Here is an 18769-nt window from a genome sequence, read left to right on the forward strand (position 1 = left end):
CTACCCTTAGAGTGTAGTGTGGTATAGTGAAGTGTACTGTGGTGTAGTGTAGTGTACTGTAGTGAAGTGTAGTGTAGTGTAGTGTCTGTGTAGGCACTTACGTGCTGTTGCCGGCTCCTGACTCCTTCTGTCCACTTCACAGAACTCAGCCGCAGCGCTGACGGCTTAAGCTGTACACAGGCAGGCGGACGAGCGGGCGGAGGCGGCTTCACCGGGACACGGGCGGGCAGGTGGCGGCTTCAGCAGCAGGACACAGTCGTGTGGGCGGCAGCGGCTTCAGCCAGACACAGGCGGCGCTGCCATCAGCGGGACGCAGGCGGCGGCGCTGCCTTCAGCGGGACGCAGGCGGCACCGCCTAAAACAGTGAATCTGCGGCCGTGCGGGTGTGATGCTCGATGGTGCGCCCTCAGTGCATTTGCGCTGTGGGCAAGGCACCATCGGCACACACCTAGTTACGGCTCTGCCCAGCAGTGCCAGATACTAGGAAGCCACTCCCTGCCTTTCGTGCTGCCCAATCTGGCTTCTATAGGCTGCAGCCGATGCAGTCCATACATTCCGGTGTTTTGCGCAGTCTGGCCACCACTTGTGTGCATATTGTCTCCTCCTCTCCGTGCAGACATGGGTAGCGGCAGCCCCCCCTACCTCAGGCAGGTACACACCATCACGACTTACCGGTAACAGCAGACCCGCCATCATGCCGACAGTGCAGCTGATCCAGGTCAGCATATACACTTACTGATAAGCTGCTCTATATGTCGATCCCTGTCTTACTGCTGGATGGGCATTCAAATTTGCCCAGAGGACCTCCCATACACACATGGCCAGTTTTTGCCCTTTTGGAGCCCCGGGCGGGAAATATGGGCGTGGCTTCATACAGGGGGCTTGGTCAGTTCCGCCCCCTGTACAGTAGAGTAGCGCCGCTGAAAAAAAAAAAAAAAGATTAATACTTACTATCCCCGCTCCCGACCGCTGCAGACCTCCGCCGGCGCCGCTCCTCTCCTCGATCTGGCATAGACAGACACTAGAGGTCAATTATGACCCCTAGTGTCTGTGTCAGTCCCACAATGCTGTGCGGTGCACGATGACGTCATCGCGCACCGCACAGCAAAGGTCCTCTCCACGAAGGGAAAATAGACGCGTAGCGTCTAGTTCCCTTCACAGCGGGGAACCAACGGGGCGGCGGGGGACACAGCGGGCAGCGGGGGGCCCAGCAGTAGCAGATCTTGCCGTGGTGCGCCGCCCTCCGGATGGCGCCGGCACCCTCCGGAAGGCGGCACCCCGGGCAAAAGTCCTTCTTGCCCGTGGCAAGATCCACTACTGCATACACACAGCCAGATGCGCCGATATATCTTTAGAAGTATTGGCCTGCAATATGCATGTAAACAACGTCATTCACAGTCATAGCGTGTGTACACACCCTCCAACAGGCTTGAAATATATTGCCTGTTCACTCACCTAGTGTGTATCCAATATAAGTGTACAAAATGATCAGGAAAATAGGTTAATCTAGTTCTCACTGTACTGTGACCAAGGAATAGCAGTAATGCTAATCCATGGCTATATAAAATGCAGTGTGCACACTCACTATTTTAGTTTTAGTTTTTACTTTAGAAATGTGGAAACAGTGTCCAGCGTGCAGGACATTCATACATACAGTATACACTGAACAATTGTTATTCAATAATAAAAAATAAAAAAATCCACACTAAGCCCTTAGCCTTATGTGATATATCTATAAAACAAAGAAAAGCAGGGGGTTGTGTTAAATATAATAATCCATTAACAGTAAAATGTAGAAGTAGAAAAAGCATATAGGAGCTCCAGTCAGACAATTGGAACATATGGAAATACCCTAGCTTTACTTTAAGAATAAGAAAAATAGATTGATCGTATAATTCTCAGTGGGAATCATGGTTCTGCATTAAATGTAAATTAATTCCTGCCACTGTTTCATTCTTTCCCTGGTCCAAAAACATACTGTAAGGTTCAAAATCAACCCGATTGTGCTTGTGTGGTAGAGAATTTATACTGTTATCTTTACTGGGGCAGTGACTGTTGTATGATTAATCCTTCTCTGTGATGAGCTGAACAATAGGTTGGCAGTATATAAATAAAGATAAAAAATATTAAAGTATGCCAGTATTTACAATGACTAAGGATATTGAACATAGATGGCCAGCCTCCATAATGGTTTATCAATTTATATAGAGCTCTGTGTATACTTAATGTCATCATTATATTTTACACCACCGGTTGCTGGACAATTGTTAAGTAATTAAGCCCTGTTGATTCTAAATGTAAGAGTTCATGTGAGTTACACTATTGATAGTGTTCAGTGGCTGTGCAGTCACCAAATGTTATATTAGCGTGATCTGATTTCTGGATCTGTATAATAAATTGAGGGATTTTTTTTTGTTTGAGTAATAATTATTGTACTTGTGTTGGTTAATGTGTTGCAGCGTCTCTTAGTAACCCTCTGCTGGCTAAGTTTGCGATCTGTAGCCCATAGGCTACAACGTGCTAATGCCATCTTCAGATGGTGTTAGCTGTTGGGGCCAATCTCCGATAAGCTTCTAATTCCAGAGCTTGGTAAATCTGACCCCATCGCATCCCCTTCAGAAACCTACGGGGGCTGCAACTGCTGTATGGAATGAAGGGATCGCAGCAGATATCTTCGATACCTGCTGCGGTCTTCTGTCATACATTTAGGTGATACTAAGTATTTGCGGTTACCACCCGAAAACACCACAAATATTTACTGATAAATGGGCCCCATGGTCATTATACACCTCCCTTCATTGCCTTAAAGGACTAATGTTTTGAAACATTCATTTGGCGTACAATCTTAATGAGTGAAAAAGAAAAGATCATTTTTAGAACAAAATGCTGCCTTGATACTAGTCATAAGAATATAAATATTTATTACAAATTTATATACATATAATAATTGAATTTAAATACAATAGTGCGTTCAAGTTTTTGCAACAGTCATGTGACCAGCAACATAGCAGTACAGTTACAAATGCTTAATAGAGCCTTATAAAGGAAAGTGCAAAAGTTCTACTTTGTTGCATATAGAGTTGTTCTCCATACTCTGCTACTCAGCATGAAGCATTCAAAAGTCCAGTCACAGAGCAGCCCTTGTAGGCATTACGCTCTCCTGAATTTGTTAATGATTAGTAAAAGAACCCTCCTATAAGCATCACGGAACTGCCGGTTCATGGCTGCGTAGAGAATGGGATTGATGCAGCTGTTGAGCCAGGTAAGGTTTGCGGCAATCATATGAAGAACTTGTGGCGCACTGTTTTTAGCATCAAAAATATTGAGCAGTAAAAAGGGAATGTAGCTGACAACAAAAAATACAAAGACCACAAAGCACATGCGAGTGACCTTTTTAAAATCTGAACCAGAGTCTTTTGGCTGGGGTACGGTGGCTGGAGCAGACTTTACATAATCATTAGAATAGGAGGTGGCTGTGACTTTGGATGTAGGAAGATGCTCCGAGATGACCTCACTGGAGGCTCCTGTGTCTACCCCACTGTCCTCCAACTCATGAAATTTACCCGTCACTCCCGAGTTCCCATCAGAAACATTTGACTTGATAGGCTTGATGTTGGCGAGTTTGTACTGGTCCAGTGCCTTGGATGCAGCTTTTACCTTACGGTGAATTAGGAAATAGAAAACACCAACACAACTAAGGCCCACCACAAAGTAAAATACCATTAATATGGTGGTGTAAGGTCTGCCTTTTATACGATGGAAGCTGCAGGTACAAACTTTTGGAACCAATACGTAGACTGGCCAAAGGGGGGCAAAACTAGCAAACCCTATGACCCAAGTGCCCAGAAGAATGAGCGTTGCACCCAGTCTGCAGAAGATACGATCAAACAGTTTGCTGTTGAAAATAAGAATGTAACGGCTGACAGCGATGAGGCACAGATTCAGAATGGAAACGGAATTGGACACAAACAGCAGCATCCCAAAGACCCGACAGAAGTGGGGTCCACTTCTCCAGTACAAGTGCAGGTATGAATCTACTGAGAAGGGCTGCAGGAATGTACAATATAGAATGTCTGCCAGGGTTAGATTAATGATAAGTAGGTTAAAACGAGTTTGCAGCTTTTTATCCAGAGCATAGGCAATTACAGTCAACACGTTGCCGACTGTCCCACCGATGGATACGATGATGCCCCATGTCACTGCAAAATAGCGATAATCCACAACAGATGGGTGGTAGCAGGAAAAGTTGGAATCGGAATCGGAATCATTCATGGTGCCAAAAGTCTTCTCGCAACAACAGCGGTGTCTGGATAGGAAACAAAAATGAAATTCGATTTAAATGACTGCGCACTTTCAACATGTCTACAGTACACTATTATAAAATTTGAGTTTATCGCAGCAGCAAATTTGTTAGCAGTTGGGCAAAACCATGTGCACTGTGGGGGGGGGGGGGGGAGCAGATATAACATGTGCAGAGAGAGTTAGATTTGGGTGGGGTGTGTTGAAACTGAAATCTAAATTGCAGTGTAAAAATAAAGCAGCCAGTATTTACCCCGCACAGAAACAAAATAACCCATCCAAATCTAACTCTCTCTGCACATGTTATATCTGCCACACCTGCAGTGCACATGGTTTTGCCCAACTGCTAACAAATATGCTGCTGCGATCAACTCTGAATTATCCCCTCTGCCCAAAGGCACCACTTTAATGGTGGTGATATGCACAGACAAACATGTTTAGTGTACAGCAACAGATTGTCATTCCTTGAATTCCCTATAGCTGTGCCTGATCTTTCTTCTGCCAAAGTCACGAACATGTTATCATGTCCCTTCTGGGTGCAGGCGCCACCTTGTGCCCATCCATGTTACTGTCCCACTTACCGTACTGGAGAGAGAGAGCTTGATAAGCACCTGGCTGGAAGAAGGGTATGCGGTTAGCATACCGATTGTCGGGATCCCAGCAGTCACCATACCGCCGCCGGTATACCAGCGAGATAGGCGATTCCCTCTCTATGCGTGCCCAAGACAACCATAGAGGGAGAATAGAACACTCGCCACTGAGCCCGCAGCGTGGCGCCCTCCTGCTGACATTCCACCACTCGGGATGCCAATGGCAGTCACTCATACCGCTCCCGGAACAAGACTTACTGACCCCGAAAGTTTTTATGTTTTTTTTTTATCTTGTAATAAAATTCAGAACATTTGCCTAGCCTAATAGTATAAAAATATTCATTTTATGCTTCAGGTGTAATCACATGCAAAATAAATATATACTGGTTATAAGGCCAATTGTAGAGTGTTACGAAATCTGCTGGCAGCATATAAATGAATGTTAATATATAAACTAGACACCCTGGGCTAGTTCTTTCTATGTTTTATTTCCATGAAGCATACCAATTGAGGCGATACTGGTGGATTGGCAGCTACTATAACTTGTAGGACCAGTTGAAGCCTGTACTGTGCTTCCCCTGCTGTGATGAATTATAAGGCACAAAACATTACTCATAGGGGTAAATTTACTAAGATGGGAGTTCTATTTAAGATGGGATGTTGTCCATAGCAACCAATCAGATTCCAGGTATCATCTTCTAGAAGGTGCTAAATAAATGAGAAGTTTAATCTGATTGGTTGCTATGGGCAACATCCCATCTTAAATAGAACTCCCATCTTAGTAAATTTACCTCACAGTTGTTTGTAACTATTACACGTCACAATGTGGCTAAAAGTAATAGCTCCTGCAGTTGAAATATGTGTCCCTTTATGGTCAGTGTGCAGGCAATGACCATGCTTGGTGCAGAGACATGAAGGGCCAGATGTAATGAAGTCCAAGTTGGCTGCAGGTGCGGGTTTCCAGTCAAACTCAGATTTTTTTTATTTTAAACGGCAATCAATTATTAACGAGGCATGGTTTTGCCTTGTACATAATTGGCGCTGATAAAAACATCCGAGTTCGTCTGGGAGCCAGTACCTCCTGCCAGCGCGGACTTCATTACATCCAGCCCAAAGTCTGCAATAAAATAAAATATTTAAAACATGTTTTTAACTATGTTCTTCATTGTTTCCACAGTCTTCAGTTCTAAGCAAGGCTATCATGCCAACTGCAAGATATTTTCCACAATACTAAACATTGTTCAGAGAAGAAAATATTGCACATGCATTACGTAACATCTGAAGAGTTTTACCTTAAAATACCTCAATTGTTAACACTTTAATAGAAAAATACTAATTAATAATAGAAATAAAATGAAAGGGCATATAGTACATACAGGAGTGTTTTACATCAGGCATCAACCTGTTCCATTTGGTACAAAATACTCATCTCCCAAAATTCCTACTTCCCTAACCATTACAATAACCTGGGCTGGATTATTTAATGATTGATGATTAATTGATGTTTAAAACCACTCTTCAAATTACATAATTCATTACTTAGAAAAATAAATGGATGTTTGGGAGCAGAGAATTTCATACTGAGTAGAGCGGTCACGGCGGAGGGCCTGGAGGAGCTATGTACTATAGCACTGGCACCCCACCATCAGTTTGCAAACATGCCCAAAAGACCAGTCAGGCTTTAAAGACCCTCTATTGCAGAGCTGGCCAAACCAGTCCTCGAAATCTACCAACAGTTCACATTTTCCAGACCTCCTAGCTGGTGCACAGGTGTAGTAATTACTATTTAAGATGTGCTGCATTCATTCCTAACTGACAATTCTACAGATATCCAGGAAACCTGGAAAACATGAACTGGTGGTAGATCTCGAGGACCGGTTTGGCCAGCCCTGCTCTATTGTGTCCCGTTCCACCTGGTTTAAATGACTCTGCTCCCTTAACTTAATATTGCCGTCACCTGTGCGGCATAATAAGAAAGGTGTTTTTAAACATCAAGTGTGAGATGTAATAAACTCCGAGTTCGGTTGCCGTGCATGATGCTGGCAGAACTCAAATGTTTTTTTAAAGGGGCAATCATGTGCAAGATATGGTTTTGCCTTGTACATGATTGCCCCTTTAAAAAAAGTTCGACTACGGTCCGCATCCCGCACGGCCGCCGAACTTGGACTTAATTACATTCCAGCCCACTTAGTGGAAATTCACATGGACATCTTTGGTAACTTTCTAGATGACAAGTAATCATGCAGTTACAGTACTGCAATGTGTGCAGGTATAACAACTCATTTTTCGGAGAATGAAAGCTGGTAATTCCATTTTTTTATCAACTGCAGCTTAAATTTAAAAAAAAAACAACCTTTGGTACTGTAAGAATAAGCACTTTGCATATTATAGGTTGTAAATCACTATATAAATAACATTATTATTAATAATAATAATTTCCATAAAAACCTTTATACTGTATGTTAAAAATGCTACCATGGTTGATACAAATGTAGGTGTCAGTAGGCTGGGATGTTTCCCCTACTTACCTCACCAATTGCGGAGTCAGTAGCTGATGATCTGTGCTCATATGGTACAGGAGGCTTTATATATATACTGTCTTCCCTGAAAAGCCCCACCTTGCTCAATAATTTCCCATGACTGCTGAAGTCAGTTCTGTTTTAACTTGTACTTACTTTTTTTTTTTTTTTTACTTACTGAGTGTGCAGCTAACCCTTGCACTTCTGAACTGTTGTGTATTATCTGCTTTTGTCTTACATAAGATAAAGTTATTATCATTTTATCTCTGCTAATAAACTAAGAATAGAAAAATGGTATCATAAATAAACGCTATTTTCTATACTTCAGCAAAGGGGATTTAAATTCCTGGTGAAGGATGTGAATTGCCTTTGCCTCAGCCTCTAAACGTGGCAATGGCTCCGCACCTCGCACCCTTCGTCCGACTAGCCAAATGTCAAATTTGCTCAAAAGTGCTCAGTAACCTATGGGGCAGTGAACACTTTTGTGCAAGATTGGGCTGCGATAAAGCGCGGCTATTGCTGTGCTATTTCGGCCACGAGAATGTATTTTTATACGCAGTTTAATTCCACCCAATGGGGCAGATGTATTAAGCCTGGAGAAGTGATAAAGCAGTGATAAGTGGAAGGTGATAACGCACCAGCCAATAACATCCTAACTGTCAATTTACATATTGGAGCTGATTGGCTGGTTATCACTGCTTTATCACTTCTCCAGGCTTAATTCTTCTGCCCCAAACAAAGTGTGATTACAACTGGAGAAGTAGGAGCAGGTGTGTATGCACCTTAAAGCTCATTGGCATTTCTATAATGGGTGCAATGGGTCCATTGCACCTATACACTTACCTTTCCGGAGTCCAGTGCCGGGACCTCCAATCGCGGCGGAAATCGCCGCCAAAATGGCCACCGAGCATGCGCGGTAGCCAAATTGGTCTCCGGATCATGGTGGGCGCCATGTTGCCGGCGACCTGCGCATGCGCAGTAGACTCCGGCACAATGCCGGAGTCTACAGCGCCGTACAGAGGAGGGGGCCCACCCGGACGTGCACATGGGCCCCCTCCTCTGTAGAAAGTAACGCCCCTACTTCAGCTGTTGTTGAATTACAACTGTTATTATGGAATGGTAGCATATGCTGGGAGCTATAGTCCAGCTGCAAAAGTAAGTCTGATTGACTAGCCCAATATGTAAGAATAACAGAGCTAAACAACTTGGATCATTTGGTTCAAATAAACCTTCTAACATCAGGTACGTAGGAGCCTCCCATCCCAACTGTGGGGGTCATTCTGAGTTGATCGCTCGCTAGCAGTTTTTAGAAGCCGTGCAAACGCATAGTCGCCGCCCATGGGGGACTGTATTTTCACTTTGCAGGAGTGCAAACACATTTTGTGCAAAACAAGACCAGCCCTGTAGTTAGTACTTATCCTGTGCGATGATTGCTGCGACGAGTGACACGGTAATGATGTCAGACACCCGACCAGCAAATGCCCGGCCACACCTGCATTTTCCAAACACTCCCAGAAAACGGTCAGTTGACACCCATAAACGCGCTTTTCCTGTCAATCTCCTTGCATTCGGCTGTGCGATTGGAATCTTCACTAGAACCAGTGCAAAACCACAATGGGCTCCGTACCCATACGATGCGCGTGCGCATTGCGGTGCATACGCATGCGCAGATTAGCCTTTTTTTCACTGATTGCTACGCAGCGAACAACGGCAGCTAGCGATCAACTTGGAATGACCCTCTTTGTGCTTTGGACTAACATAATCCATTTTTAGCATTGCTGTCAGTGTACCATAAAACACAACAGACATCTGTGCAAAAATATCAGTAATACACTGGATCAGAGCCGGATTAAGGGGGGGGGGGGGGGGGGGGGGGCAGGGGGTCAGTACCCCGGGCCCCCCGTCATAAGGGGCCCCCCTGCCAGAGCTTCTCTGTCCCGCTCTGATGCAGTGAGCAATCTCCAGCCTCCACCGCCAGCAGCAGCTCTCCTGGCAGCAGCGGAGGCTGGAGATTGCTGCTTGTATCAGTCCCTGACCCGCGCTGCCCGTGAGGAGGGAGCCGCATGCACAGCCGCGAGCGAGACATTACACACCCGGTGGCAGTGCGGAATCCTCCCTCCCTGGCAGCCGGGAGTCTTTCTCCACCCAGCTGCTTTGTGTGGGTGGTGGTGGAGGGTGGTCCAAATGTTTTTTTTTCAATGCCCGTGGTCCTATGGCCGGCATTCGGAGACCTGTCCCTTCGTGACCGTGTGCCGCAATTCACGGGGCGGAGCAGAGGTGGCGAAGCTAATATGAGAATTTGTATAGAATCACGTTATAATGGTGAACTGTGCCCCTGGCTCCCTCCCAGCAATATGTCCTGTGGCATCCTCGCCTCTTTCCTCAGGACAGGCTTCAGTGAGTGTAAGTGTGCACACAGTTTGTGTTCTATATGTATATGTATGTGTGTATATGTATGTGTGTATATGTTTTATTCATGTATATGTATGTGTGTATATTTTGCTATATGTGCATATGTGTTTTATGTGTATGTATTTGTGTGTATGTGGGTGTGTGTGTCTATGTGTGCATTTGTGTATATGTGTTCTATGTAACGTGTGTGTGTGTATATTATATACTGTGTATATACACACACACACACACACACACACACACATATGTGCGTGCATCAAAGGAAACCCCCCTTCCTAATCCTGCGTTTGCTCCTGCGGGGGGTGGTTGCGGGTGGGGGGCCCCCTGTCTTTGGTGCCCTGGGCCCCCCGAGGGCTTAATCTGGCCCTAATTTGTGTATATGTTCTATTCGTGTATATGTATGTGTGTATTTTTTACTATATGTGCATATGTGTTTTATGTGTATGTATTTGTGTGTATGTGGGTATATGTGTCTATGTGTGCATTTGTGTATATGTGTTCTATGTAACGTGTGTGTGTGTATATTATATACTGTGTATATATACATATATACACACACACAAACATACGTGCGTGCATCAAAGGAAACCCCCCTTCCTAATCCTGCGTTTGCCCCTGCAGGGGGTAGTTGCTGGTGGGGGCCCCCCTATCTTTGGTGCCCTGGGCCCCCCAAGGTCTTAATCTGGCCCTGACTGAGGTTCTGTGGAAATGTCAGATAAAAGTATTGGAGCTCTGTGTAAATGTTGTTAACTATGTCTGATGTGGTTGAGCGATGTCGATGTCAGATGTGGTTGAGCGATGTCGATGTCGGATGTAGTTGAGCGATGTCGATGTCGGATGTAGTTGAGCGATGTCGATGTTGGAAGTAGCTGAATTGCACTATGGGGTCTATTCAATTGATGTCGGATCCTTTCTGACGGAAAGGATCCGACATTTCAGTATTCAATTAGCAGCCAAATCTGTCAGTTTTTGGCCGGAAAACGGGGCTTAAACCTGTCAGATTTGGCCACTAATCCGACAAATCACGTGGATCCACGGCTAATCCGCCGATCCACGTATTTTCCGACAAGTCAGAATTAGTCAGGTAGTTTGATTGAATAGGTCGAATCTGGATTCAACCATAAAATGTCGGAAACTGACGTTTTTTCGACAAGTCAGGAATTCCGACTTGAATTGAATAGACCCTAAACCTCCTAATGATAATCTGTGGACCCCTTATTCAAAAGTAAAGCATTCATTACCTTTAATACCAAGAAATAATGACACGGAGACTTGAATTTGGCAGAAAATTGTCAGCTATTTATTGTACCCTAACCATTAGCAAACCTGTAAATTGAAAATTTTAGTTAACATGCCGATTCAGCCGGCATATGGTGGCAGAAAAAAGAACGACTCTATTCAACTGACGCTAACCTTAAAACATTAAAATTCAAAACCATCCTAATTTAAACAAACTATAAAATCGGTAATAGGTGCCCGACTCATACCCCCACGGTGACTACCCACCCTGATGGGTGATGCCGCTGCCCCCGGACGGGTGGTCGAGCGGCCTTAAAAGTCGATGGAGGTGAGTGCACCTAAACCACACCAAACTGTAAATCACTACAGCTAACAGGACAAACTACAACCTGCCGTTCTTTTCCGCCAACAAATAGCCAATGATAAAACCAGCTAACAATTGAACGCCAAGGCACTCCGTGCCAGAACCTCTACCAACAGGGTGGGAGGGCGGGAAGGCAATTCAGCAGCAAGAGAGACCAAGCTGGCCTAGCATTCCCTATATATATTAACCCTCCCCTTTTTCCATGGGCTGTACTTTCCTCACAGCTAGGTCCACCCCTCACAGGAGGTTTAACTCTTTCCATTCCTATGTAGTCATTTCTCTCTCCTTATGCATGCATCCATGTGCACAGAGTCACAGTTGCAATTCAGATGCACGATCTCAGAAATGTCCTGAAGATGTACGAGGGGCATTCCTCGTGTAGGGCATTCCTGGGTGGCGACAGGAAGATGATGACTACGTGGATGCACCTAGATGGTCCGGCCTATGGGATTTGTTCAAGGAGTGTTGCAGGCGTGTCACTGAAAGTTTTGATATATCTCCCCCTGTGAAATCACTCTGCACATGCCCAGAAAGCTGATTCTGTCACTTCCGCCTGCATATGTCGGATCAGGAATTGAAAGGGAATCTTACGTAGGCTTTGATGGACGAGCACTGTGCCTGACAAAGCCGTATTTTATTTGCGGATAGTCAGGGGCACGTCCATATACCGGAATGCTTATGATTGGCTGTGTGTGAATGCACTGCTGATGCCCATCGCTGCTTATGCTTGTGCACATGTTATGCTTCTGTGCGCATATTTTAGCACTTCCGCTTTTCCGTGCACAAGGCAGTTGTATCTGCTGGATCAGAGAAGTTTTTTACCTGTTTTTTCATGGCTAACAGTAAATGCATATTTCGTAAGAAAAACATATGGGTGTAAATGTATGTGACACAACAGCCTGGGAGTATATGATACAGGGGGATGCACTTACGGTGCACAAGATACCGGCGCCGGAATACCGAAACAGTACAGGACCCCGAAAATACGCCCATCAGCACATGATCGTCTACACAGCGGGCTAGTAAGTATTATGCCGGGAATGGGGGGGGGGGGGGGTTGAGCTACAGGCGTGACACAGTTAGGTTTAGGATGTGGGATGTGGGAAGGAGGGGTTAGGTTAGGCACCACACAGGGGTGTTATGGTTACGCTGCGGGGGAAGGGAGGGGGGATGGGGGGGGCGCGGTTAGGCACCTAAAAGGGAGGGCTAGGGTAGGGAGAGGGTTAAAACTACTCACTGCCCCTTGTCAGGATTTAGATTGTCAGGATGCCGCTGTGGGTCTCCCAACAGCTGGCATTTCATACTCAACCCGATACAGGTGCAGACCTGCACGCATGTTGCAGTGCTTACTACTTAGCACATAGGTGTAAATATGCTTTTTATACTGTATATGTGGCCTGGAGAGGAGGCAACCTTGTTGAGGCATGGTCTGTATGGGGCTGTGATAGTGTCATCTTGGGACCATTGTTCAAACCCACAATTCACTGCATCTTATAGAGGGAGGGGGTCCTTGATGAGTCCCCAGAAATTCTGGAGATGACAAGCATGACCATAGTACACTACGCTGCATGGGAGCTTTGATGCGTTTTTCTAACACTTTTTAGGCGAGATTTTGTCTGATGTAACTAGTGTTATTTTACAAAACCTGTTTCTACAGAGCCGGTTATAGATTACTTTCTTTAACTCAGGTTACTAGAAAAAAAAGTGCAAAAAGTAGAACAAAATATTGTGAAATGCTTCAGGTCATCTGCAGATATATGACAGAAGGTATAACAAACATCGCACGTAAGATTTAGATTTTAATCAACTGCACAATGTAAAATAGATCCTTATGTTGCAGTGATGTGATCTTTTATAGCAAAATGTATTAAAACTTTAAATTAATATGTGAGATTATAGCATCATATAGAACAGGCCTGGCCAACCTGTGGCTCTCCAGCTGCTGTGACACTACACATCCCAGCATCCTCTGCCACAGTTTTAGCATTCACTAAAAGCAGAACTAGGGCAGGGCATGCTGGGATGTGTAGCTTCACAACAGCTGGAGAGCCACAGGTTGGCCAGACCTAATATAGAACCTTGCAGACTAAAAAATAGTTATGTTCTGTATACTGTATATTCCAAAATTTCCACACAGCTAAAATGATATCTATATCTGTATATCTATATCTGTATCTGTATATCTATATCTGTAGCTTCAACCATGCACAGCTGTGCGTGTCAGCTGTGCGTTCCAATACTCAAAGCGTTCCTATCTCTAATCGCTTTGAAAAGTAACAGTTAAAAAAAAACAGTTATCCTGCATTGGTCTGGACTTAACCAACTTCCTTTTCTTCTCATCCTCAGGTATGTTCAAATCTCACACTGTAATCTGCCTATTGCAATCTGAACCTCTGCAAAACATCAATTTAATAAATGTATGTTCAAACCATTTGTTAGATAGTTTTGTGATTTCTGGATTTGTTTGTAATTTAAATTACCTGGGCTTCAACTTTTGGTTAGTGGCGCATATTTAATGAAGGCAGACTGGGCTGGTGTTTGCTTAGTCAAACACTGTGTAATTTAACCCCTTTGATTAGTGGGACATTTGCCTCAGCTGTAGTTGTGTCAATTTACCTGTTAGGCGCCGAGGTCCGCATGTCCGCGCGGCCCGGCGCCTAGCAACTAGGGACGCCGTGCGCGTTCAGCCGCCGGCTCCCTAGCAACGCTAGACGCCGGGCACGCTGAGCCGCACGGACCCTAGCAACGGGGACGTTCCCCGTTGCAGGGCCTATTTAACAAGCACACACACTTGTCCTCTGGCCGTGCAGCAAGGCAGCTGCACGGCATTTATTCCCAATCAGGCTCTAAGCAGCTGATTGGAGGACTCCCTGCTAAATACCTTCCCAGTGCTTCTCACAGACGCCGGTAATAGCTTCCTGCATGCTGCTTTGGTTTGCTGAGAGTCTGTTCCAGTCCTGCTGTATCCGGTCGTTCCTGTTCTCAGAAGTCCTGTATTCGGGAGTTGTCATCTCATCCCAGGAAGTCGTTTGGTCCCCAGTAGTCCTGACTGATCACTTTTTAATATCGAGTGGTGTTTCGTGAGTTGCGGCTCTGCCGTGTGTTGCGGCGCAGCCGCTTTATCTTTATTTATTCTGTTTTTGGAGCATTTGCGGAGGGTTCCCCTTCCACAAGTCCTCTCTGGAACTCGGCGGTGCCGGGTAGGAGAAGTGGACAAGTGGATATTTTGGTTGTCCTTTTCCCTGGCGGTGTTTCCGCACATATTCTAGTTTTAAGTTAGCTTGTAGCCCCTGGCCTGGTTGTTTAGTCAGAGGGCCCCTTGTTATCACCCTGTCTCGGATTTCCCTTTGTCTCTCATTAAGACCTGGGGGGGCATCGGAGTTGGGCAGACATAATCCGCCCTTCAAACGCGGCTGCCATGGGCTCAAGCAACCATAGTCTCGCAGGGGATCTCTGACAGCACGGATGAGACAACGGAGTTAGGGCGCAAGGGGCTATTTTCCATTCCCGCTCCCTTTCCCAGCATTTCGTTCCAGTGCTCCGGTTCTCGCAAAAAGATCTCCTCAGACCAGAGTGCTGGAATCATAACATTATTACCGGCCATACCAAAAAATTAAAATTAAACAGGGCTTTAATTTTTTCCTCTCATTCAGTTTTTGTTAAAATTTTTGGCCTCATGAATCCTACAGGTTTAGGGCCAAACCCTGGCCAGCTCTTAGTCAATCAGATTCAAGAACTTACTCAGATGGTTCAGGATCTTTCTCTTCGGGTGAGGTCGCAGGAAGATCTTTTGCGAGCCTCCCCAAAGGTAGTCCCTGAACCAAAGATGCATTTGCCTGACCGTTTTTCTGGCGATAGAAAATAATTTTTTAATTTTAAAGAATCCTGTAAACTTTATTTCCGTTTAAGACCTACTTCCTCTGGTTCTGAATTTCAGCGGGTTGGGATTATTATTTCTTTACTCCAGGGGGATCCTCAGACCTGGGCATTCGGTTTAAGGGCAGAGGATCCTGCGTTGTTGTCAGTAGACGCTTTCTTTAAGTCTTTAGGGCTTTTGTATGATGACCCAGATAGAGAGGCGTCCGCTGAAAGTCAGCTGCGTGCTCTCAAACAAGGAAGAAATCCTGCAGAGGTTTATTGTACTGAGTTTCGCCGTTGGTCGAACGACTGTGGCTGGAATGACCCAGCCCTGCGCAGTCAGTTTCGCCTCGGCTTATCAGAGTCTATTAAAGACAGTCTCCTCCAGTACCCCGCTCCTGAGACTCTCGATAAACTCATGGAGCTTTCTATTAAGATTGATCGTCGTCTCAGAGAGCGGAGGGCTGAAAGAGGAACACCTGTAAGGTCAAGTCCATGTGTTTATTCCATTCCAGAAGACGTAGAGGAGCCCATGCAGATGGGTCTCTCCCGGCTGTCTCCTGAGGAAAGGGCCAGAAGGCAAAATTCCGGTCTTTGTTTGTACTGTGGTGGTAAGGGACATTTTGCTCGTAACTGTCCGAACAAGTCGGGAAACGCTTTGACCAGGTGAATTGTGAGGGGGTTCACCTAGGTCTGCAGCTTATCTCCTCGAATAACTCTCTTTTAGTCCCAGTTAAGGTTTCCTTTGGCAGCCTCAGTTCTTTGGTGTCGGCTTTTGTTGACAGTGGAGCTGCAGGAAACTTTATGGATTTAACTTGGGCTAAGGCCTTAGGCATTCCTCAGTTACCATTGGGTAGGTGTGTCACCATGCATGGCTTAGATGGGAGTCCGCTTTCCAACGGGGTTATTACTCACCGTACACCTCCCGTAGTACTTACAGTAGGAGCTTTACATTCCGAAAATATCGAGTTCTATCTAACACATTGCCCAGCAGTTCCAGTTGTTCTGGGTCACCCTTGGCTGGCCTTTCATAATCCCACCATTGATTGGCGGTCCGGGGAGATTTCACAATGGGGTACTTTTTGTGCTAAGGAATGTATTTCGTTTCCAGTTAGAGTGGCAGCTATCATTCCAGAACTCATTCCTGTGGAATACCAGGAGTTTGCCGATGTATTCTCCAAAGGCAATGCGGACATTCTGCCTCCCCATCGGCCTTGTGATTGTGCTATTGAGCTAATTCCTGGTGCCGCATTGCCAAAGGGGAGATTATATGCATTGTCCGGGCCAGAAACTTCGGCTATGAATGACTATGTTCAGGAGAGCTTACAGAAAGGTTTTATTAGACCATCAAAATCCCCTTTAAGTGCTGGTTTTTTCTTTGTGGAGAAAAAGGATGGCTCGCTTAGACCATGCATAGATTTTAGAGCCCTGAATAAGATCTCAGTCAAAAACACCTATCCTTTGCCGTTGATTTCTGTACTCTTTGATCAGTTACGTTCTGCTGTGATTTTTTCTAAAATTGACCTGAGAGGAGCTTACAACCTCATCCGAATTAAATCTGGAGATGAGTGGAAGACGGCTTTCAGTACTCAGTCGGGTCACTACGAATACCTGGTGATGCCGTTCGGCCTGTCTAATGCTCCAGCAGTTTTTCAAGACCTCATTAACGATGTGCTCCGTGACTTCCTAGGGAAATTCGTGGTCGTTTATTTAGACGACATCTTGATTTTTTCTGAATCGATGGAACAACATATCACCCAGGTGCGTCTGGTTCTTCAAAAGTTACGTGAGAATCATTTATATGCCAAGCTGGAGAAGTGTGAATTTCATGTCACGAAAGTATCTTTTTTAGGGTACATAATTTCCCCTCAGGGATTTTCCATGGAACCTAAGAAGCTCCAGGCCATCCTTAATTGGGCGCAACCCACCAATTTAAAAGCAATTCAGCGCTTTTTAGGGTTTGCGAATTATTACAGGAGGTTCATTCATTCTTTTTCTGACCTGGTTGCTCCCATTGTGGCTCTGACAAAGAAAGGAGCGGATCCTACCAACTGGTCGCATGAAGCTGAGTTGTCCTTCCGGGCCCTGAAACAAGCCTTTGTCTCAGCTCCAGTCCTCAGACATCCTAATCCGGAATTGCCCTTTGTTGTGGAGGTTGATGCCTCAGAGGTTGGAGTGGGGGCTGTCCTTTCTCAAAAGGATCCGGTGTCTTTGGACTTACATCCTTGTGCCTTTATGTCCAGGAAGTTCTCCTCCGCTGAATCCAATTATGACGTTGGTAATCGGGAGTTACTGGCGGTAAAGTGGGCTTTTGAGGAGTGGAGGCATTGGCTGGAAGGAGCAAAGCATACTATTTCGGTATTGACTGACCATAAGAACCTGCAATACATTGAATCAGCTAAACGGCTTAATGCCCGGCAGGCACGTTGGGCATTATTTTTTACTCGTTTCAAATTTATAATCACTTTCAGGCCTGGTTCCAAGAATACTAAAGCTGATGCCCTGTCACGTAGTTTTCTTCCGGTTCACAATAACAATCCTGTTGTTACCCCCATACTTCCATCTTCGGTCATCCGGGCAGGCCTCACACAGGATTTATTTACCCAGTTAAACCAGCTTCAACACCAAGCTCCTAGATTTACTCCTGCTGGTCGTCTTTACGTTCCTGAATTTTTGAGAGCCACTGTTTTAACTGAATTCCATGACAACAAGGTTTCAGGGCATCCGGGAATCACTAAGACATTGGAGTTAGTCTCTCGCTCAGTTTGGTGGCCTAGTATGTCTAAAGACGTTAGGGAATTTGTTTTTTCATGTCAGGTTTGTGCACAGCATAAGGTTCCCCGTTCCTTGCCTATCGGGCAACTTATGCCCTTAAGTGTCCCTCTCAGGCCATGGTCTCATATTTCCATGGATTTTGTGGTTGACCTTCCCCTTTCAGCTGGATTCCGAGTCATATGGGTGGTAGTGGACCGTTTTAGTAAAATGGCTCATTTTATTGCTCTTCCCCGATTGCCCTCTGCTCAAGGGTTGGCAGTTTTGTTCCTCCGCCATGTGTTTAGGCTTCATGGGTTACCCACTGATATTGTTTCTGATCGGGGTCCACAATTCATCGCACAATTCTGGAGATGTTTTTGTGCTTCATTAAAGATGAAACTGTCATTAACATCCGGTTATCACCCACAATCCAACGGGCAAACCGAACGAGTTAACCAGTCATTAAAACAATATCTGCGCTTGTATTCAGCCAAACTCCAGAATGATTGGTCCGAGTTTCTTCCTTTGGCTGAATTTGCTTACAATAATTCCTGTCATTCCTCCACTAAAGAGTCTCCATTCTTTTCAGTTTTTGGTTTTCACCCCAGAGCTAATTCTTTTTTTCATCATTCTCCAGTCTCCTCGCTGGCATTGACCTCCCATCTCAGAGCAATTTGGAAAAAAGTGCACCTTGCTCTCAGAAAAGCGGCCTTTCGAGAAAATAAATTTTCTGA

At 45.3% G+C, this 18769-nt stretch overlaps 1 protein-coding gene across 3 annotated transcripts in view; it reads right to left on the minus strand.

The window, feature by feature from the left end:
• Positions 1-2947: 2947 nt before the first annotated feature.
• The window catches only part of GPR84 (G protein-coupled receptor 84), a 101234-nt gene continuing 85412 nt past the window's right edge, over positions 2948-18769 (minus strand). The window contains exons 1-2 of one of the 3 annotated variants that reach the window (XM_063957067.1): positions 7418-7516; positions 2948-4306 (exon numbers count right to left, since the gene is read on the minus strand). In XM_063957067.1, coding sequence (XP_063813137.1) covers positions 3151-4306; positions 7418-7458 — 1197 coding nt within the window. In that variant the 5' untranslated portion in view covers positions 7459-7516 and the 3' untranslated portion in view covers positions 2948-3150. Of the gene's footprint in view, positions 4307-7417; positions 7517-18769 lie in introns of those variants that run through there. The other 2 variants (XM_063957069.1, XM_063957068.1) reach the window with 2 other exon arrangements.

Source organism: Pseudophryne corroboree, chromosome 2 (assembly GCF_028390025.1).
Source record: "Pseudophryne corroboree isolate aPseCor3 chromosome 2, aPseCor3.hap2, whole genome shotgun sequence".
NCBI lineage: Eukaryota > Metazoa > Chordata > Amphibia > Anura > Myobatrachidae > Pseudophryne > Pseudophryne corroboree.